The following is a 20,189-nucleotide window of genomic DNA, read 5'->3' as shown; positions in this document are numbered from 1 at the left end:
AGGGCTGAGTAGAGGTCTGGCTATGGAAACCCTACATATAATACTGGCACACAGCCTGGGTCAGGCCCAGGATGCCTCCCAAAAAGCCCCCTATGGGCCCTGGTCAAAAGTAGTGCACTACATACAGTAGGGACGCAAAACCCAGCATCAATCGGGATGAGTGCTCATTGATCGCTTCAGGGTAATCACTAGACTAGCTGTCTCCATTGGCTTCGGCTAATGGGGATCCTAATAAATCAAATCAAAATCACATCACATTAAATGGCAGATTGTGACTCGCTCTCTAATGCCTTGATTGTCTTTTCTTTTGTCTTGGTCCTAATAACTCTCTTTGATCTGTCTGTCTGTTTGTCTGTCTGTCTCTCTATCCAGGCTGGCCAAAGCTACTGTGGTTTGTGACTGAATCTAAGCACCTATCCAAACCCCCCAGAGACTGGTTCCCCCATATCAAGGATGCAAATAACGACACAGCCTATATTGAGGTAACACACAGATCTGTTATGTCTTTGACAGCTTATGCAACAACGTGAATGATTTTCAAGATGTTCCCACCTTGTACCAAGATAAAGTTCATCACCACAATAATGTTGTTTTTGCTGTCTGGTTTCTTCTCCCATTGATTTTGAATGCTATTCCCCTGGGTCTGTTTAACAAGTATCTCACTCTTGACAGCACAGAGTGATTGGATTGACTGAAGTCTATATTGATTATATGAATCAGTCATAATACGAAGAGAGGTGTTGCTGTTATTGGTTAACTACAGCTAGATCATGTGCACAGCTCTCATTGGGATGTCTAGGCTAACTGCAAACAGCACTTGTTTGGTGTAGTTGTCAATCGATCTGCTTGTGATTGCCGATCAATATGCTTCATGGGGTTTGATTATCATTGTCTGTCTGGCGATTGGATATTCAGTTGTTGCTTCTGTATGGGAGACAAAATGTATTTCCCAAATGACACCGTTTCCCCTATATAGTACACTACTTTTGACCTGGGCCCTGGTCAAAGGTAGTGCACTCTAAACGGAATAGGGTGCCATTTAGCAAGAAGCCGGAGACCAGTCAATCCAGTCAGATAATGTGGTTTGTCTTCATTTACTTTGGCTCTTTTTATGCAGCCAGGCGGTAATTTAAACCAGAGGTGTAGATATTCTATGTTGATTGTGAAGTGAGTGGAAAAATTCAGAATGAAATAGAGAGAAGAAAATGATGGAACATCATTAGAGCAGACAACTGGGATTGTCTGCATCCAAAATGGCACCTTATTCCCTATACCATTGGGGGCGCGGCACTGAGCCAGACACTGAGCTCATCTGTGTGAATTGTTTGTTTATAGTTATATCGCTCAATTTTGTTTTGTCTAAATCCAAGTGCGTTGCAAGTTTGAAAGTGGATTGTACGTGGCATGTGTGACCTTCTTAATCCTAATCGGTGTAATATGAGGAAAACTTTCCAATCACTACCGGGGGTTGTATGGATTCCATTAGTAAATCAACCACCATCACCTACTCCCCTGCGTTTCTGCTCTCTTTCCCAGATGAAACTCTCTCCAAAACAGCATGGCCTTGCCTGATGGTTGTTCTACAAAGTCAAAAAGGGAAACCAAGCAAAAGTGAGGCTCAAGAGGTGGTGTTAGGGACAGACTACGGAGGCGGGGAAGCTGTCACCCGCTCCCGGTGACCACCCTGTCAACTATGCGGTCACTAAATAATAACCTGGATGAGTTAGCAGCAAGGGTTAAATTTGAAGGGGACTTTAGAATAAGTAATTGAATCTGCTTTACAGAAATGTGGCTCAAGCAGGACAATATTGATGTGAACATTGATGGATAGACTGTTGTTAGAGCAGATGGAGACGAAACAACGTCACATAAATCAATAGGCGGGGGGCTATGTATCTTTGTAGATAATACTTGGGCCACGCAGTGTAATGTGATTGAACAAGTGTGCACCAGAGACAGATTCTTGTCGAATCATTCAGGCTATTCTATCGTCCACGCGAGTTTGAACAGATGACCATTACTCTGGTCTATGTGCCTGGACCTAACAATAAGGAAGCTGCTGACAGGATTACAGACTGTTTTAATGCTGCTCTTTCATGATCAGCTGACCAGACGGTATTTCTGCTTGGGGATTTTAATATGCTCTCCATTTCCGCGCACCTCCCCACTCTGCAACAGTACAGTATGTCACCTGTCCAACTCGCTCAACTCACATCCTGGACCAGTGTTATGGCAACATAGAGGACACATACAAGGCAGTGTGCAGAGCACCCATCAGGAAATCCGACCATAACGTTATCCATCTCCTACCGAGATACAGTCAGCAGGTTAAACGTGAATAACCTGTAGAGAAATTCATTCAGGTGTGAACAGATGAGAGTAGGTAGGAGCTCAAGGATTGCTTTGACATCACACTGGGAGGTGTTCTTTGACTCGTGCAGGGATCCCCACGAGATGACTGACAGCACCACATCCTACATCCAGTTCTGTGAGGATACTGTCATAAACATTAAAACTTTCTGTGTATTTACCAACAACAAGCCCTGGGTAGCTAAGGACTTGAAAATGTGCCTCAATGAAAGGAAGTTTGCTTTCCTGAAAGGAGATACTGATGCTGTAAAGGAGAAAGAAAATGAATTTAGGTCAAAAATGTGTAAAGCTAAAAAGGACTTCAAGGATGAAGTGGAGCAGAGGTTCTGTCCAGCCAATCCAAGACAAGCATGGGAAGGACTTAATGCAATGGAAAGGAAAAGAGGGAACAATACAATTGCAGACTTTTCATCCTTTGTAAATTACCTTAACTGTTTCTATGAAAGATTTGCCACAGTCGATTTCAAAGATGAATGTAAACAAATATGTGAGAGCATCCCCAAATCCTCTCCTGTCCACATAACAAAGAGTGAGGTGGCCTCATGCTTGTCACATATTGAGCCACACAAAGCAATGGGCCCAGGCGGTCTACGGGTCAAGGTACTGAAGGTCTGCGCCAATCAGCTCAAGGGAGTCTTCACGTGACTGTTTCAACTCCTGCTGAGCACCTGCACAGTGACAAACTCCTGAAGGTGTTGACCATTGTACCAGCCCCTAAGAAGTCACGGGCCAAATCACCAAATTACTTTCGACCTGTGGCCCTCACGCCCCTTCTGGCCAAATGCTTGGAAAGGGTTGTTAGTAAGCACCTTACCCTGTCCATAGCAGATCAATTGGACCCATTACAGTTTGCCTATTAGGCACAGAGGGGGACTGAGGATGCTACCCTGACCTTGGTGAACATGGTGGCTAGTCACCTTCAACATGCTAAATCATATGCACACAATTTATTGATTTTAGTTCAGCTTTCAAGACAATGCAAATACACACACTGCTGAAAGGACTACTGGACCTGAATGTCAACGGAGGCCTCGCAGGTTGGATCAAGGACTTTTTAACTGACTGCCCACAGTGTGTCCTCATGAATGGGGCCCTCTCTGATGAACTGACCCTGAACACACCCAGGGGTGTGTCCTTTTACCGTTGTTGTTCTCTATCTACACTTAATGAGATGAAGAGCCAAGGAAGCAATGTGAGCCTTTTCAAGTACGCGGATGACATGGCTCTGGTAGGACTCATTTTTTTAAAGATGCTACATCAGATGGGGACAGCTATTTTAAACAGACCAACAACCTTCAAGAATGGTGCACGTCAAGTGCCCTCCACATCAATCTGGAATAAACAAAGGAGCTGATCATCATTGGCAACAACCTGTCAGTGTCCCAACCACTCTCTTTGAATTTGCAAATCAATTCATAAAAAATCCTACAATGTGATTTTCTGGATTTTTTTTCTCATTTTGTCTGTCATAGTTGAAGTGTACCTATGATGAGAATTGCAGGCCTCTCATCTTTTAAAGTGGGAGAACTTGCACAATTGGTGGCTGACTAAATACTTTTTTGCCCCACTGTACCTTTGACTATTGGATGTTCTTATAGGCACTTTAGTATAACAGTGTAACAGTATAGCTTCTGGTTCTCTCCTCGCACCCTACCTGGGCTCGAACCAGGAACACATCGACAACAGCCACCCTCGAAGCATCGTTACCCATCGCTCCACAAAAGCCGCGGCCCTTGCAGAGCAACTGGAACAACTACTTCAAGGTCTCAGAGCGAGTGACGTTTGAAACGCTATTAGCGCTTAGCTAAATATGCAGGTTTAAAAATATATACTTCTGTGTATTGATTTTAATAAAGGCATTGATGTTTATGGTTAGGTACAGTCGTGCAATGATTGTGCTTTTTTTCGCAAATGCGCTTTTGTTAAATCATCCCCCGTTTGGCGAAGTTGGCTGTCTTTGTTAGGAAGAAATAGTCTTCACACAGTTTGCAACGAGCCAGGTCACACAGTTCGCAACAAGTCATTTTAGCAGGCAATATTAACTAAATATGCTGGTTTAAAAATATATACTTGTGTATTGATTTTAAGAAAGGCATTGATGTTTATGGTTAGGTACACATTGGAGCAACGACAGTCCTTTTTCGCGAATACGCACCGCATCGATTATATGCAACGCAGGACACTCTAGATAAACTAGTAATATCATCAACCATGTGTAGTTAACTTGTGATTATGATGGATTGCTTGTTTTTTATAAGATACGTTTAATGCTAGCTAGCAACTTACCTTGGCTTCTTACTGCATTCGCGTAACAGTCTCCTCATGGAGTGCAATGTAAAGCAGGTGGTTAGAGCGTTGGACTACTTAACCATAAGGTTGCAAGATTAAATCCCCGAGCTGACAAGGTAAAAATCTGTCGTTCTGCCCCTGAACAAGGCAGTTAACCCACCGTTCCTAGGCCATCATTGAAAATAAGAATGTGTTCTTAACTGACTTGCCTAGTTAAATAAAGGTGTCCAAAAATACAGATTTCCGATTGTTATGAAAACTTGAAATCGGCCCTATTTAATCATTCCAATGAATCTGTCGACCTCTACCCTCTACACCCTCAGTTAAAGAGGCTTCCCTCTGGCCGGCGCCCATGGTCAAGAAGAACGTGTTCAAACATTCATTACTTCCTTGTGCTGTTGGACTACTAAATGCATAGTAGATTTTGTCAGTATATGTACTTATCTATCCAGTGCAGTTGGGACAGCGGTCGGCTGTGAGTGAATGTATCAATGTCCTCTGTTGTTAGTGTATGCAACATGACTGGTTTAAATGTGTCTGCTGTGAGAATGTATGTGATCCTTTTAATGGAAGGTGATGCCAAAGAAAAATGGCCATCCTGGATGGACAATAAAGTTTCTTTCTACAGTGTTATATAGTGCACTACATATGACCAAAGCCCTAGTCAAAAGTAGTGCACTTTATAGGGAATAGGGTGCCATTTGGGATGGGTCCATTGTTTGTTGATGTCTAGACAGTCTCCAAAAAATGGGTAGTGACCGTTTTGGTACTTTTGGCTTACTCAAAGTACTTTCCTACTCAGTCCCCACATTTTTTCTAGTCCTCTCCTTAGTCAAATGGACATTTACAAGAAAAATGTTCAGCAATGGCTTACAAGAAATGTCCTCGTCAATTCTACAAAGGAAAATGTCTCCAGAAATATTTAGTTCTGGACTTAATCTTTTAGACATGGTTGTTTTCGTAGTCATGCATCACTAGACATATGTAAGGCTGAGCAGATATCTGGATATGCTATGCATCACTCTTCTCAATGTAATACTACTTCAGATAGTCTGTAAGATATAGAGCATGAAGGTCTGTTATAATGACTTAACCTAATGACTGTCTAACTTTTAAAGAGCGACTGCCCCCTAAAAAGCAACTTCTTGTTTTGAAAATCGCCTATGTGGCATTGATATGAGTCATAAACATTTATTATCGTGCAAAAAAATGGACTACAAAGTGTAAACGGAATAATTTTGGTCATAAAGTCAGTCTCATCCAAAACTGAGATTTGTGAGATGATAGGGGGGGAAATGGTGTCACGGAATGAAGGGTAACACAACAGGTTTATTTGGGTTGGGTTTATTTTAATCCTGCCCACAACTGGCAGCACCCAAGTAATCATACATTCGTAGCGCAGCTGCACATGACCCTATCGTAATGCCCATGGTAAAATTGATTTGATAAATGATATCCCTATGGGGCTAGTTAGGGACCAATGCACAAGGGACAATACTTTAAAAGGTCAATAATTAAAAATGTCAATTACTTAAAAACCTCAAACCAATTATAAATTGTAGAAATTCTAAAAGATGTGCAACTAAAAGATGTGCAACATGAAAATATTGTCCCATTTACATTGTGTAATTTGATGGTCCCTAACTATCCCCAGAGATAGGCTATCCAAAGTCAAACCAACTTTGCCATGGTCGCACACCAGCCGACTGAAGCTAATTGGCTAAATAATTTGACTAACTCTTCCCACCTGCAAACACACACGAGACACCCACATCAAACCACACCCCGAAACCAATTCATGTTTTAATTCAGTCATGGCTGCTAGCATTTCTTAATGAACCAAGTCTAAAATGAGGCGAGATCAGGAAGTGCAGTCCACCTTTAATAATTTTGTTCCATCTCCCTGTCTCTTAGTGCAGATTAGAAAATCAATGGTATAATCCATCTAAATGTCGAGTGCTGTTCTCCCATTAGTTAGGTTGAGATAAAATATACTGTGAATAATGAAAGTTGCTGCTATTCATTCCTAAGTGTCCCAAATGGCCCCCTATTCCCTATATAGCAGGGCTGTTCAATGTTGGTCCTGGAGGAACAAAACACTTCTGGTTTTCATCCTCAACTTCTAATCAGGGACTGATTCAATCAAGGGACACCAGGTGGGACACCAGGTGAGTTCAATTGACTACCGGGTAGAAACAAAAAACAGAAGTGTTTTGTCCCTCCAGGACCAGATTTGAACAGCCCTGCCTTATACTGTAGTGTACTACTTTTGACTAGGGTTCATAGGGCTCTGGTCAAAAGTAGGGCACTATGTAGGGAATAGGATGCATTTTGGGAGGTACCCTCAGACAGACAGATGGAATGCTCGCTCTCTGTCTCTATCAATTCAATTTAAGGGCTTTATTGGCATTGGAAACATATGTTTACATTGCCAAAGCAAGTGAATTAGATAATAAACAAAAGTGAAATAAAAAATGTACAGTAAACATTACACTCACAAAAGTTCCAAAAGAATAAAGACATTTCAAATGTCATATTATGAGTATAATAACGGTGTTGTAATGATATGCAAATAGTTAAAGTACAGAAGGAAAAATAAATAAACTAATATTTTTCTCTCTCTCTGTGCTCAGTCAAGCAGTGGCTGAAGCTGACACTAGTCTGTATAGTGTTTATGTTGTGTTGCTCTAAGCTAGCTCTGTGGTCGTTCATCAGACTGACTGGAGGAGGCACCATGGCTTTATTAGAGTGAAGACTGTCATTCCCGTCCTCATCTAGTACTGTGTGTGTCTACTAGGACTGGGATGTCTGGTCTGAGAGAAAGGATGTTACTGCCTGATGGTTAAAGGCAGAATTTCAGTTTCAGAACATGGCAATAGCACTGCCCTACCCCAGGATGTGTGTAAAAAGTAGGCAGAACAACATCATCTGCTAAGAGGCATTATGTGTATTCTCAATACTAGCGACTGATAATGAATCAGATATGTAACAGTAGAGTGGCTTTACAAGCAGTGTTTGAAATGAGCCATGGTTTGTCTGTACTGTAATTAACAGGTGGCGTCTAGCAACATGACCGTACTGTAGGTAGGGGAAATAATGGCCAATATGTGTAATGATGGTCTGTGTTGCTGCTTTGTGACTGTGATACACATCCTAACGCCTGCTCTCTGTCTATCTCTCGCTCTCTCTGTGTGTGTCTGTCACTCGCTCGCTCTGTCTCTGTCTCTCTCCTCACCTCTTTCCTCTCTCACCTGCAGTATAAGACGTGTAAGGATGGCAGTGTGCTGGGAGTGACGGTGATGAGGATAGCTCTGCTGACTCACTGTCAGGCCCTCACCCAGTCCTGTGGATACACAGAAGGTGGGACTCTGCAACCCTCTCCGATAAGACATTCTACAGAAGTCATAGCACTAAGACTCTGCTATGGGAGACATAGAACATGCATTAGATAAATACTTTTTCATTACAATTGGATTCTCTCTCCATCTTTCACTTGTTTGGGTGTTCTGCTTCTCACAACAGTCATTGGTCTAAACCCCATCTCTCACAGTAATGATCATGCATTGTGTACATAGAATCTAACATGTCATGTATCAGGGTTACTGTTTGAGATGTCTATGTTGGATTAAACTATTATGTGCTCTGTTATCTCTCTCTCTCTCTCTCTCTGCCTCTCTCTCTCTCTCTCTCTGCCTCTCTCTCTCTCTCTGCCTCTCTCTCTCTGCCTCTCTCTCTGCCTCTCTCTCTCTCTCTGCCTCTCTCTCTCTGCCTCTCTCTCTCTGCCTCTCTCTCTCTCTGCCTCTGCCTCTCTCTCTGTGCCTCTCTCTCTCTGTGCCTCTCTCTCTCTGTGCCTCTCTCTCTCTCTCTGTGCCTCTCTCTCTCTCTGCCTCTCTCTCTCTCTCTGCCTCTCTCTCTCTGCCTCTCTCTCTGCCTCTCTCTCTCTCTGCCTCTCTCTCTGTGCCTCTCTCTCTCTGTGCCTCTCTCTCCTCTGCAGCTGAGACCATAGTGAATGTATTAGACTTTAAGAAGGACGTGGGGCTGTGGCATGGTATTCTCACGGTGAGGACCTTCCAGCAGGGCTTTGATACACACACACACACATGTCTGCACAGGGCTTAGAGGGCTCGTTAAAGATTATTATATTCTTACTATGTTTTCTTTGAGCACCATTTTGAAATGGGAATTATATTATCAGAGGGGATTTTTACCACTGTTTAAATGTGTTCTCCCAAATCCAATTATAACGAACAGTGAATATATTCTAATGTGTAGCCACAGGGTCTTTAGTCTCTGTTGTGTTAGAGCAATACAGTCTGCATCCCAAATGGCATCCTATTACCTTTCGGGTGCACTACTTTTTACGAGGGCCCATCAGGCCCTGTACTATAAAGGTGAAAGGGTGCGGTTTGGGATGCATAGTGCATACACTAATTAATCAGTGTTTTAACCAATGAGATCTCATATCAGTTTTCCTAATTAGCCTAGAAAAATCCTGATAATTACCAGTCTTGATTGAGTCTTGACTTACATGTAATAACGGCTCTGATTAATGTGTCTCTCCTGTTGCAGAGTGTGATGAACATGATGCATGTTATCAGTATACCCTACTCACTGATGAAGGTCAACCCACTGTCCTGGATCCAGAAAGTGTGCCAATACAAAGGTCTGGATTCACCATCTCTCCATTCACTCAAGCTTCAGCTAATATACTTCAGATACGTGTGTATTTGACAATTGATACTGTTTAATAATATTGCATTTTACATGGTTGTAAGGATGGTTTCATGTACAGTTGAAACTGTTACTTCACTGTTAGCATTTTGACCGATTGGAGTAACACCAAAAGTGATATCTTCTGAATGTTATTGGGCTATTATAATAGCCAATAATATTGAACATGCATTTTGACCACACTGATTGACTTCTTTTTTTTCTTCATGTGAACTGACCTTAACCCTTCCCATGGTGTGATCCATCCCACAGCGAAGGTGGCATGTGTAAAGTCCAGGGACATGCACTGGGCCTTGGTGGCCCACAAGGACCAGAGGGACGTCAACCTGAGCTCACTACGCATGCTAGTGGTGGCCGATGGATCCAACCCCTGTAAGACCACACTACTCTATTCTCTCTCACTCTCTCTCTCACTCTCTCACTCTCGCTCTCTCTCTCTCTCTCTCTCTCTCTCTCTCTCTCTCTCTCACACTCTCTCACTCTCTCACTCTCGCTCTGCCTTTCTCTCTCGCTCTGCCTCTCTCTCTCTGTCTCGCTCTGCCTCTCTCTCTCTGTCTTTCTCTGTCTCGCTCTACCTCTCTCTCTGTCTCTCTGTCTTTCTCTATCTCGCTCTGTCTTTCTGTCTGGCTCTGCCTCTCTGTCTGCCTCTCTCTAAAAATGAATTCTAGAAATGTATCAGATGGGGTAAAATATTGTGCAGAACTATAGTACTGTAACTCTGTCCATGTTCATGATGCAGGTCTCATAGAATGTCCCTTTGTCACCTAGACTAAGTAGTCTTATAACGCTAGTCTTGATTCCGACTACAGGGACTTGTAATGAAGTATAATGTAACCAATATATAATTGACCAAGCAGCTGCCATGGAACCATTACAGTAATCTACCACTGGTGCTGTAAAAACGAACACTACATACCACTGCTACATTTGTATAGCTTAAGATACACTTGAAGTCAGAAGTTTACAGTCATTAAAACTTGTTTTTCAACCACTCCACCAATTTCTTGTTAACAAACTATAGTTTTGGCAAGTCGGTTAGGACATCTACTTCGTGCATGACACAAGTAATTTTTCCAACAATTGTTTACAGACAGATTATTTCACTTACAATTCACTGTATCACAATTCCAGTGGGTCAGAAGTTTAGTGTCCCTTTAATTTTCTGGAATTTTCCAAGCTGTTTATGTCATGGCTTTAGAGGCTTCTGATAGGCTAATTGACATAATTTGAGTCAATTGGAGGTGTACCTGTGGATGTATTTCAAGGCCTACCTTCAAACTCAGTGCCTCTTTGCTTGACATCATGGGAAAATCAAAAGAAATCAGCCAAGACCTCAGAAAAAAAATTGTAGACCTCCACAAGTCTGGTTCATCCTTGGGAGCAATTTCCAAATGCCTGGAGGTACCACGTTCATCTGTACACACAATAGTACGCAAGTATAAACACCATGGGACCACGCAGCCGTCATACCGCTCAGGAAGGAGACACATTCTGTCTCCTAGAGATGAACGTACTTTAGTGCGAAAAGTGCAAATCAATCTCAGAACAACAGCAAAGGACCTTGTGAAGATGCTGGAGGAAACGGGTACAAAAGTATCTACAGTGGGGAGAAAAAACTAATAGGTCTGTGAGAGCCGGAATTCTTACTGGTTGATAGGTGATCAAATACTTATGTCATGCAATAAAATGCAAATTAATTACTTAAAAATCATACAATGTGATTTAGATTCCGTCTCTCACAGTTTAAGTGTACCTATGATAAAAATTACAGACCTCTACATGCTTTGTAAGCAGGAAAACCTGCAAAATCGGCAGTGTATAAAATACTTGTTCCTCCCACTGTATATCCACAGTAAAATGAGTCCTATATCGACATAACCTGAAAGGCTATTATTCTGACATTTCACATTCTTAAAATAAAGTGGTGATCCTAACTGACCTAACACCGGGAATTTTACTAGAATTAAATGTCAGGAATTGTGAAAAACTGAGTTTAAATGTATTTGGCTACAGTGTATGTAAACTTCTGACTTCAACGGTACCTATGGGGAGGGTAAGGGTTGAGTAATGCTGTTCTTTTCCAATGCTAGCCTTATAAATGTGAATCTAAAGAATATAATTGAAAGGAACAAATGGGTTAAGAGAATGGTTAAGAGGCAATGAGACCTGGTAACGGAAGGCAGTGAAATTCGATAACGTCATTTGATAATGAGCAGTATGTGTGCTCAGCGTCTGAGCTCAGCCTGACATGGTTATGGTGGTGCTGACAAGCAGTGCAAGCATGGAGCAAATCAACTGTGCCACAGCAATTAACCTGCTGTAACAGTTGTCCACATAATCAAACAATGCTGACATGTTAGATTGGTATAATGTATTGGATTTGAGTTCTCCTCTCCTCGCACCGGAGCAATATATATTGCTTCCAACCCACTCAAAAACCGCACAACTTAAATTTGAATGAGCAAGTCTGTCAATAAGTCAGTCTGTAGTAGCATGATTGGATATCTGTTTGTTCTTCAACATTGACTCTTAACTTATGTTATCTTTCTCTGTCTTCCTCTCTCTCATCCCTCTCTCTCTCTTTGTCTCTCCCCTCTCTCTTCCTCTCTCTCAGGGTCCATCTCGTCGTGCGATGCGTTCCTCAATGTCTTCCAGAGTAAGGGGCTGAAGCCGGAGGTTATTTGTCCCTGTGCCAGCTCTCCAGAGGCCCTCACTGTAGCCATCAGGAGGTACACACACACACACTCTTGTTGGTATTAACTTATATGCTCTTAAAAAAAAGAAACTCTTACGTTTACTGTCCTGTGGTATTTTAAGGTCAGTGTTTTTTCATCCATCTGTTACATAGAGTAGCTCAACTTCAAATAGCCACTGCTTACACGAACGAGGGCAAGTTTAATTCACTTTTTCCTGTAATTTGAGATTTCACTCCCTGCTCTTGATTATGACACTGTAAAATGCTCACTGTGTGCACCACATGCATCTTGCCATTACGGGTACTGTGGCAATTACATGATTTTATTTCCAGCAAACACAGTTTCAAACTCACAAATCTAATAAACGGCATGCCAATAAAACATATGGCAGTTTCTCTTCTGTTGCCCAGACACACACGCACGGACACACACGCACGGACACACACGCAGTAACTCTAATGAAAGCACCCCCCATTGTGGCGTTGTCCTGTTTTTTTTTTATAACCTTCCGTTGTCCCATGGGCGTTGAGCTTCGGGAACAGCCACAGCTCTAGCCCTCTAATTGGCTGTTGTTTGAATGGGATGAAGGTTTTGATTGGTGGATGTGTATTTTTGGAATTGCTGATAGTGGAACTACACTGTGGCTGACCCTGGTTTTGAACCCAAGCTCTCTGTGTATATTGTCCTTCTAGATTAATCACTTTTTGACCACACCCCTTTTCTGACCATTTCTACCATGGGCAAACAAGTATGGAAGGTTTTGTTTAAATAAAAAGGGTACGGTCAAAAAGTGAATGAATTCATATAGAACGACCATGTAGGTATGTACTGAATTCATATAGAACGACCATGTAGGTATGTACTGAATTCATATAGAACGACCATATAGGTATCTACTGAATGCGTATGTCTATCAGTGTCAATGAGATATGCAGAAGACACATTTCTGTTGCTCATTAAGTAAATGGACAATAAAGTAATAATCTTCTTAATAGGCCGACAGATGACAGTAACCAGCCCCCGGGGAGAGGAGTACTGTCCATGCAGGGTCTGAGCCACGGGGTCATCAGGGTGGACTCTGAGGAGAAGCTGTCTGTTCTCACCCTGCAGGACGTGGGCACCGCCATGCCAGGAGGTAAGCAAGGGTAGAAATGTCAAGGTTTCCAGAAGTCCTGGCTGGTAGATTCCCAGCATCAGATGGGAATAAGAAGGAATCTGGTAACCTGCAACATGTATTTCTGGAAAATCTGGGAATTTCTGGAAAGTTACTAGAGATTATGCAACCCTACAACAAACACAGCTTCATGTCTGCCTTATGCCCCTAACACAGCTTTATGTCTGCCTTATGCCCCTAACACAGCTTTATGTCTGCCTTATTTCCCTAACACAGCTTTATGTCTGCCTTATACCCCTAACACAGCTTTATGTCTGCCTTATGCCCCTAACACAGCTTTATGTCTGCCTTATGCCCCTAACACAGCTTTATGTCTGCCTTATGCCCCTAACACAGCTTTATGTCTGCCTTATGCCCCTAACACAGCTTTATGTCTGCCTTATACCCCTAACACAGCTTTATGTCTGCCTTATGCCCCTAACACAGCTTTATGTCTGCCTTATGCCCCTAACACAGCTTTATGTCTGCCTTATGCCCCTAACACAGCTTTATGTCTGCCTTATGCCCCTAACACAGCTTTATGTCTGCCTTATGCCCCTAACACAGCTTTATGTCTGCCTTATGCCCCTAACACAGCTTTATGTCTGCCTTATGCCCCTAACACAGCTTTATGTCTGCCTTATGCCCCTAACACAGCTTTATGTCTGCCTTATGCCCCTAACACAGCTTTATGTCTGCCTTATGCCCCTAACACAGCTTTATGTCTGCCTTATGCCCCTAACACAGCTTTATGTCTGCCTTATGCCCCTAACACAGCTTTATGTCTGCCTTATGCCCCTAACAAGGATAGAAAGCATTATAACAAACAACAGAAAATGCGTAGATGTTTTGAATTTACCAGACACCAACACACACAATAACTTGATGTATGCCTGATACAGCCAAAAATGATTCCTTTGAGATACAGCAGGAGTTAATATTTATGCCGATAATGAGTTTCCATTTAATGGAATCTTGTTTTCCATTCAAAAATCCTGGCATTACTCACAGACGCCTCATAAGTGACCGGCAAGACCACGTATAAAGAAGATATATTGACCCCCTTTTTCCTCCAAACGTAACAATGGTCATTATGGCCAAACAGTTCTATTTTTGTTTCATCAGACCAGAGGACATTTCACCAAAAAGTACGATCTTAGTCCCCATGTGCAGTTGCAAGCTGTAGTCTGGCTTTTTATGGCGGTTTTGGAGCAGTGGCTTCTTCCTTGCTGAGCAAGGATGTCGATATAGGACTCGTTTTACTGTGGATATAGATACTTTTGTACCCGTTTCCTCCAGCATCTTCACAAGGTCCTTTGCTGTTGTTCTGGAATTGATTTGAACCTACCGTCTGTTAAGGGCTTCCTGGAAGTGTGTTGATGTGGTCTTGAAGCACCCAACACCTTTCTACTGTCCTCTCCACCTCTGAACACACCAGGCTTGCGTCACAAATGCCACTCTATTCCTATATAGGGCATTATAAGGCTCTGGTCAAAAGTAGTGCACTTAATCAGGAAAGGGTACCATTTTGGATGCACCCTCAGTTTCCTCAGCTATTTGCTGCAGAGTAATACAGTGTCAATAAAATTAAGTGCACTTGGCTTGATCCGGGGAGGTAGCTGGGCCACTTCTCCAAAATCTCTTCTCTCGCTATTTGCTAATAAACTTTTGGCCTCAATCTCTCCCCTCTTTTCCCCTCCTCTTTTGAATTTCTTGCAGCTCTCATGTGCGTCGTGAAACCAGATGGGGTTTCGCAGTTATGCAAAACAGATGAGATCGGGGAGCTGTGTGTGTGTTCTGTCGCCACGGGGACGTCGTACTACGGTCTCTCAGGCATGACCAAGAACACCTTTGAGGTGAGGTCTAACAGCATGGGCCTGTGGGTTGAGCTACCCTTGGGTCCTGGCTAGGGACAAGTGAAGCTCCTGAGGATTGACTCTAACAACTGCTGTTGCTTCCGTAGTCTGAAAAACACATTCACAATTCCTCAAGTGTGCTTTAATCCATTAGTGGAGAGAGACTCATTTAATGGAATTGCACCCTTATGTGATTTGTTAGTTCATTCATTAATTAGTTTTATTTAGCCATTGGGCTAATTTAACCATCACTTAATCCACCTGAATTTCAGGGATTGTGTGTGATGCTTGTGTGTGTATTGCTGGTTTTTATGACTGTGATAAAGTAATGTGTGTCTGTGTACTCTAGGTGTTCCCCATGAACAGTGTTGGGGCTCCCATCAGTGAGTACCCCTTCACCAGGACAGGCTTACTGGGCTTCGTGGGTCCTGGGGGGTTGTGCTTCATCGCTGGCAAGATGGACGGCCTCATGGTGGTGGGTGGAAGGAGGCACAACGCTGATGACATCGTGGCTACAGCCCTGGCTGTGGAGCCCATGAAGTTTGTCTACAGGGGGAGGTGGGTTCTAATCCATCTGTTGTGTATATAGTGACAGGAGTTTTCCTGAACATGTGACCTGACCAGGTAAGCCTCTGGGCCCTAAATTTTGGTTATAGAATAGACTCTGGGCCCTAGATATAGATTATAGAATAGACTCTGGGCCCTAGATATAGGTTATAGAATAGACTCTGGACCCTAGATATAGGTTAAATTTCTTGATCAAGTCAAGTGGACTGGTAAAACTCCTGACACTACTTAATGAATAAAGTATGGTGACTGTAGCTGATTGATTGATGTTGTGTGTCTCTGCTAATGCTGTGTTGGTAACAGTATTGGTCTGTGTCTCTCTGTTTTTCTGTGCTCCAGGATAGCAGTGTGCTAACAGTGTTGGTCTCATAGAGATCATATAAGTCATTCTATATGTAATTATATGGTCTGTCTCCTGTCTCTCTGTGCTCCAGGATAGCAGTGTTCTCCATCACTGTGTTACATGATGAGAGGATTGTGGTGGTGGCAGAGCAGAGACCTGATTCTACAGAAGAGGACAGCTTTCAGTGGATGAGTAGAGTGCTGCAGGTATACACACACACACACACACACACACACACACACCAGTAGACTGATGTAAAGCCCTGTACTGTAACCCAGCCCTCTAGGTTCTTGTCCATTGCTAAAGAGACTGTTCTCTATTACATCTTTCTGCAGCTTTATGATTGCAGTAAAAAATGTTCTCTTCCTCTTGATCCAGTTACACATGACCTTGATGTCTGTACTTCCTTTACGACTTGTATGTAGCCAAATCTAATCACCTAGTTCCACTTAAGTCGAATATTCACTTAGTCATGTATTGATGTCAATGGGAGACCAAGTGAGAATGTAACTTAAGTGGCAGTTAGGATTTGTCCATTAGCCATACTTTGCATGCCTCAAACACTAACAATCACTGTTCCTCCACATGCAGGCGATATATGGTATGTCTTTACTGCTGTAGGTCTATCTGATTGTGTCACAAATGGCACACTATTCCCTATATAATGCACTCCTTTTGACCTGAGGCCTATGGGGCACACATCACCCTAAATCCCAGACCACACAACATTTTTGTGACAGTGTCAGTTCAGATACAGTGCGTCGCATATGCCACTGTAATTGTCTTGAACATCCATAGTAAACAGTTGTATTGTTTCTCGAAATGGGCATTCCTTGAGTTTTCCAGCCGTAGCCTGCCTAGGCTATATGCCTGTGGTTGAAATCAACACAGGTAGGCAGTTGTTTTCATATGTAGCCTATTTGACTGATAAACCATATCTTACAGTCCAATACATTTTCAAGTACATCTTTAGTCTACTTAGCATAGCGGAGATCATAACAGTTCTTCTAAGGCACACACTAACCATGCACCCTGTTTGAACGTCATCAACCAAATTGGCTGTAAGCTAAGACAGTGATAGCCTACTGGTAAGAAATGAAATTGACAACATGATCTATAATTCCGAAACACAATCCAGTTGATAAATGTATACAATGTTGTTGCATTGCTACACCGTGTATCATAAGCACTAGCCTAAACATAATATTGGCACTGGCAGTTAAACGTATCAACACTAAATAGACACATTTCACAACTCCAGACGTAACAGTCTATTTTCTGACAGTTTATCAGCTCATTTTACCAGCATTGCTTCGCGGTGATGCAAGACAAATAGACTCATTTGACGCGCCGTTGAAGCTCGTGGCCTGTCGGTCTTCTCTCATTCACTCCCATCATTCCCTCCCCATACAGGCCATAGATGGGATCCACCAGGTTGGGGTGTATTGCCTGGCCCTGGTCCCCTCCAACACCCTTCCTAAAACCCCTCTGGGGGGAATCCACCTGTCAGAGACCAAGCAGCTGTTCCTGGAGGGCTCCCTGCACCCCTGCAACGTCCTCATGTGCCCTCATACCTGTGTCACCAACCTGCCCAAGCCCCGGCAGAAACAACCAGGTGAGACACTGTTACACCGTAGCACACCATCCTGAGCGGGTCTGCCTAGGGGATTGATAGTTCATTTGTTGAATTGAAATCCTTAGTTTGTGTGGTTTTATTGGGTGCAATGAAGTCAGTTCAGAACTTGCAATTAGATTCACTTAGATGTATATTAGATTTATATATTTGAAAACCTGTTCAGATAGGGAGATAGAGATATCTACATTCATTTATTTCAACTTATGTGTTTATAACGTTAGATAACGTTGGATGAGGTGTAGAACTAAGATCATGCAGATTGAGAACTGTACAGGGAGTGTATTGTAATCTGGTCCGATGACTATTGTAGCATGTTTCCCATCTGATCCAACACATTCCATCCCGTATCTCAGCTGTCACCTCTCTCCATTAGACTGTGTTCCTCCTAGATAGATCTTCCTTTGCAGCACAAGTTTCTCTGGACATTTCTGTCTGAAAGGCACTCTGTCAGAGTAGAATCCTCCAGTCAATTGACCCACCCATTCAGTTCCATTTGCCTCTGAACACAAGGTCAATCTCAGCCCACCCTGTCACTGTAAATGTATTCTGGGGATTAGGGGGAATTCACTGCACACACACAATGTGAGCCAGTGTATATCACTACAGATCACAGCCAGGGATATAGACCACCCCCGTGTGTGTGTGTGTGTGTGTGTGTGTGTGTGTGACTGTGTGTGTGTGTGACTGTGTGTGTGTGTGACTGTGTGTGTGTGACTGTGTGTGTGACTGTGTGTGTGTGTGTGTGTGACTGTGTAGGTATGTATGTCTGACCCCTATGCCTCTGTCCACAGAGATCGGGCCTGCCTCTGTGATGGTGGGGAACCTGGTTTCGGGGAAGAGGATTGCCCAGGCTAGTGGCAGGGACTTGGGCCAGATGGAAGACAATGATCAGGCAAGAAAGGTGTGTGTGTGGCTCTCTGAGGGCTTGGTTTTCATCAACACACTCATTAAACCATCGACTGTGGGCCACTAGCTGAATTTGATGATGCATCCCAAATGGCATTATTTTCACCTACATAGTGCAATACTTTTGACAAGAGCCCTATGGTCCCTGGTCAAAAGTAGTGTGCTGTATAGAGAATAGGGTGCCATTTGGGACACATCCTGGCCCGGTTTAATCTGGCACGCTCTTCATGTTTCATTTGACCATCTACGCTCGTTTGACCCCCTTATACACAACAGTGTAGTGGTAGTTCGACCATTATTCATCTGTAGTCTCCTCAAGTCATTTGAATGCTTTATGTAACATCCTCTGTTTTCTATATATGATCTTTCTAATTCTATTCTTTCATTCATGATCTCTAAGCATTTATATGGACGGAGTAATACCGACAACAGCCCCATAGCTCTGCTGTCCAGTCAGATGTATTGTCTGCGTTAGACTCAATTTAAAGACTACAACTGTACTGGTAACAGTAGACGGATGTTGTTACAGGACTAATATGGAACAAATCCTTTAAAAGCATCACAGAGACAGGCCACTTTAATATATTTCGTAGGCACAGTAAGACATTTCACTTCGATTTCATAGCCTTAAGTGTAAGAGGCTCTCTGTCTCTGAGATACCTAATAATGGGGTGTGTAAGTGTACCCATGGACTGCACCCCAAATGACACCCTATCCTTATGGGCCCTGGTCAAAAGTAGTGCACTAACTATATAGGGAATAAGGAGCCATTTGGCACACAGTTTGGTGTGTTCTCGCAGTGGTTCTATGTATTGACACTAGGCTTCCAGGTTTCTTGTCTCCTTTGCTTCCCCTCTATTTCCACAGAGTGTTTGAACAATCCCTTCATCAACATCCCAGTCACACAGACTGGGATCTCGTCTGGGATTCTCTAAGCCCTTACTTCACATTTAGGTCAGGTTTTCCCAAGACAGGCCACATAGTGGATGTCAGATCAGACTAGTAAACAGACTAGTCTGGGTGAAGGATTGTGTTGTCTTGGTTGGTTGTTTTCATTCACTTTACCTTCAAACAGAACATTTCCCTCAGGGTTTTAGGACTAACCTGAGTGCATCTGAAATGGCTCCCTATATAGTGCACTACTTTTGAGCAGGTTCCATACGGCTTTGGTCAAAAGTAGTGCACTACAAACGGATTAGGCTGCCATTTAGGACGAAACCCCTGTCAATAGAGGTGTACAAACATTAAGGGTGTGTAGCTATGTGATTTGTCAGACTAGATTTGATAGCACTTTCTTTTACCATGGCAGTGGTGTGGAAAGTCATTATTAATAAAGAAATGTGTAGTGCCTGGCTGGTGGCGCTGAACGACGGTGAGGGTAGCCGTAGCGTAGCGGAGACAGAATTGATTTCTACTTTCTCTAATTCAGAAAAATCTCATCATTTACCCCATCTGGCTGCCACTTAGGCAGTATGCCCTCTAATGTGAAGTGACAAGGCAAACAACTGTGACAACACAACAGACACAGATTTCTTCTGTTTCTACTTTCCCTCATGAGGACAGGACACATTGGCTTGTATCCCGAACAGCATACTATTCCCTATATAGTGCACTACTTGTGACCAGGGCCCATAGCGCTTTG

At 42.9% G+C, this 20,189-nt stretch overlaps 1 protein-coding gene across 8 annotated transcripts in view; it reads left to right on the top strand.

The window, feature by feature from the left end:
- LOC110508187 (disco-interacting protein 2 homolog C) overlaps positions 1–20,189 on the top strand; it is a 257,629-nt gene that overhangs the window by 201,845 nt on the left and 35,595 nt on the right. For 7 of the 8 annotated variants that reach the window (XM_036967148.1, XM_036967141.1, XM_036967142.1 and 4 more), the window contains 12 exons: positions 373–482; positions 7,917–8,019; positions 8,654–8,718; positions 9,229–9,322; positions 9,643–9,762; positions 12,005–12,119; positions 13,082–13,221; positions 14,959–15,095; positions 15,445–15,653; positions 16,097–16,211; positions 17,419–17,620; positions 18,433–18,542. In XM_036967148.1, coding sequence (XP_036823043.1) covers positions 373–482; positions 7,917–8,019; positions 8,654–8,718; positions 9,229–9,322; positions 9,643–9,762; positions 12,005–12,119; positions 13,082–13,221; positions 14,959–15,095; positions 15,445–15,653; positions 16,097–16,211; positions 17,419–17,620; positions 18,433–18,542 — 1,520 coding nt within the window. The remainder of the gene's footprint in view (positions 1–372; positions 483–7,916; positions 8,020–8,653; positions 8,719–9,228; positions 9,323–9,642; positions 9,763–12,004; positions 12,120–13,081; positions 13,222–14,958; positions 15,096–15,444; positions 15,654–16,096; positions 16,212–17,418; positions 17,621–18,432; positions 18,543–20,189) is intronic. The other variant, XM_036967144.1, reaches the window with a different exon arrangement.

This window comes from Oncorhynchus mykiss, chromosome 28 (assembly GCF_013265735.2).
Source record: "Oncorhynchus mykiss isolate Arlee chromosome 28, USDA_OmykA_1.1, whole genome shotgun sequence".
Taxonomy (NCBI): domain Eukaryota; kingdom Metazoa; phylum Chordata; class Actinopteri; order Salmoniformes; family Salmonidae; genus Oncorhynchus; species Oncorhynchus mykiss.
Note: the sequence above shows the minus strand (reverse complement) of the source record. Positions and strands in the feature narration are given on the sequence as shown.